Source organism: Octopus bimaculoides, chromosome 14 (genome assembly GCF_001194135.2).
Source record: "Octopus bimaculoides isolate UCB-OBI-ISO-001 chromosome 14, ASM119413v2, whole genome shotgun sequence".
In the NCBI taxonomy this organism is placed as follows: Eukaryota; Metazoa; Mollusca; class Cephalopoda; order Octopoda; family Octopodidae; genus Octopus; species Octopus bimaculoides.
Window position 1 is genome coordinate 12,903,632 of NC_068994.1, and position 2,698 is coordinate 12,906,329.

At 37.5% G+C, this 2,698-nt stretch overlaps 1 protein-coding gene across 1 annotated transcript in view; it reads left to right on the plus strand.

Annotated features, from left to right (window-relative positions):
- The window catches only part of LOC106877680 (meiotic recombination protein REC8 homolog), a 31,177-nt gene that overhangs the window by 10,594 nt on the left and 17,885 nt on the right, over window positions 1-2,698 (plus strand). Inside the window, exons 8-9 of the mRNA XM_014926628.2 lie at window positions 148-269; window positions 2,371-2,497. Coding sequence (XP_014782114.1) covers window positions 148-269; window positions 2,371-2,497 — 249 coding nt within the window. The remainder of the gene's footprint in view (window positions 1-147; window positions 270-2,370; window positions 2,498-2,698) is intronic.

Below are 2,698 nucleotides of genomic sequence, written 5' to 3' on the forward strand. Positions count from 1 at the left end.
CGAACACCAGCATCCTGTGGTCCCTTTTTTAAAAAAAAAGTATTACATGCTGTAATCTATCCTCTTTCTCTCTCTCTCTCTCTCTGAGTCAGTCTGTCAGTCAATTATTCTTAGTGACCAATGAACTTGTTTTATTCTTTGTTGCAGTTTCAGGTAGAGCCTGATTTACCAACATTTGATGCCCAAGGTTTGCAGATGATAGTAAGTGAGGAAACTGATCTCAACATTCTTCTGCCAACTGAAGAATTGCCAGAAGCAAAGCCAGCTAAGTTAGTAAAACTATTATATTATCTGCTGCTGTTACTACGTTTGCTAGCTATACCACTGGCTTTTGGTTCTAGTATCTGTTTTTATTTTTTGATTGCGTACAAAAGGCCTGTATTTTAGGATATTTCCATGTTCATGTCATTCCTAGTAACATCCTTTCATGTTGTTTAGTTGTAGTCTTGACCAAGCACACCTATGATGTAAAACATTCCAGTTATGACGATCTCTTCTTGCTATTCAGCTTTAAAACTTTAGCATTTAAACCGACCATATCTAACCCAGATATTCTCCTTGTTTTATGCTCAGACCAGCCAAATCTGGCTTCTCATACCTACTCTACAATGTCATTCATCACCATTTAGTGTCTGCTTTCCATGCTGGCATGAAGTTAAACGGTTTGACTGAAACTGTAAGCTGGAGAGCTGCACCAGGTTCCGATCTGATTCAGCATGATTTCTACAGCTGGATGCCCTTCCTAATGCTAACCACTCCACTGCTTTTTACATGCCGTCAGCACAAGTGCCTGTTATGTGACACCGGCATTGGCCACAACTACAATTTCTCTTGGTTTTATGAGTCTTCTCAAGCATGGCATATCACCATAGATCTCAGTCATTTATCTCCTCCATAAGGCCCAATGGTCAAAGGGTGCTTTTTATGTGCTACCATAAATAACAACATCATCAAAATCACAAAGTTACAAGATTATGCATAATTAATTTAAAACAATGTGAACGAATAAATCTTAAATCTGATAGGAAAATCTGAATACTAAAAGGTTAATGTGTTAAGACTGACTATATTATCTAATGTACTCTTGCTTGTTTTAAGATAATAGAGTGTGGTTTAAGGTTGATTTGGTTGCTCTGAATTTAAAATTACGTGTCTGTGTTTGTCCCCCACTACTGCTTGACAATCTGTGTTGCTGTGTTTATGTCCCCATAACTTGGTGGCTTGACAAAAAAGAGACTGATAGAATAAGTAGAAGTCTTAACAAAAATAAAGTATTGGAGGTGATTCATTTGACTAAAAAATTGTTTGAGATGGTGCTGCAGTATGGCTGCAGTTTAATGACTTAAACAAGCAAAAAAAAAAAACAGAAGATGAAAGAACAACTCAACACCATTGAAGGAATAATTCAGTAGCATTTATAAATAGTTGATTACAAAAGCTCTGTACTGAAGTTTGTTAAGAAAGGAGAAAAATATTCACAGTAGATTTATATCGGTTAATTATATTGACATCCAATTCAAGCAGGAGTATTTATAATGACTATTATCAGGTCATCCCATAAGTTCTGTCCGATTTTACCTTTTTTAAAATTGAATGAAATTTAATAGTATTTTAGAATGTCTAATGGAATTAAAAATTATTTTTATGCATTTGTGTACATTTAAACTAATTCAATATTATTTTACAGAATAATAGAATTAAAATTTTTTAATGTTATAAGCAGTGGAACACTGGACAAAATTGCCTTATAGTATTTAGTTGCATCTCCTTACATTCATCATCATCATCATTTAATGTCTGTTTTCTAAGCTTGCATGTGTTGGATGGTTCAACAGGATTTGGCAAAATGTAGAGCTGTTACATGCTCCGATACCAGCTTCGACATAGTTTCTGCAGCTGGAGGCCAATCATTTTACAGTTGTATACTGGGTACTTTTTCCATGCCACCACTTCTAGTGAGGTTTGTGAAGCAACTTGTAAGAAAGAAAAAGAACAGGAAAAAGGCCCCTTCGACAAAGTGAGGAAAGGACTATTTCAGAAGGGAGTAGTGGGGGCTTAATGCAGGAGTTGAGAAGCTAAAGTATGATAGAGAAACCAGCACAGATATCTTGCCATAGAGGAGATACATGGCATTATATAAGGGTGGGTGGGAGTAGCTGGGAAGAAGATAAAGATGGTAGTGGTGAGGTATCAGAACTCATTGTGAGTTCAAATTCTGCTGAAGTTGACCTAGCATTTTATCCTCCTGGGCTTACTCAACTGTACCTGTTCGCATCCACAACCAAAATTTGTGTCTTTGTGTTAGAATCTTATCATGGAAACTGTGTACTGTGGTATCAGGTCGAGAGTGTTTTTCTTGTTCTATTTCAGGGAACAAGTGACTCCCAAGAAAGATGTACCTGATAGCAGTGTGCCTGGAGCTCCGCAAAGACGTGTCCCAAAGGAAAAAGATGCTGATATCACAGTTGTCCAAGACAAGCCACCTGAAAAACGTCCAGTAATACTCTTACTCTTTTACTCTTTTACTTGTTTCAGTCATTTGACTGTGGCCGTGCTGGAGCACCGCCTTTAGTCAAGCAAATCGACCCCAGGACTTACTCTTTGTAAGCCTAGTACTTATTCTATCGGTCTCTTTTTGCCGAACCGCTAAGTTACGGGGATGTAAACACACCAGCATCGGTTGTCAAGCGATGGTGGG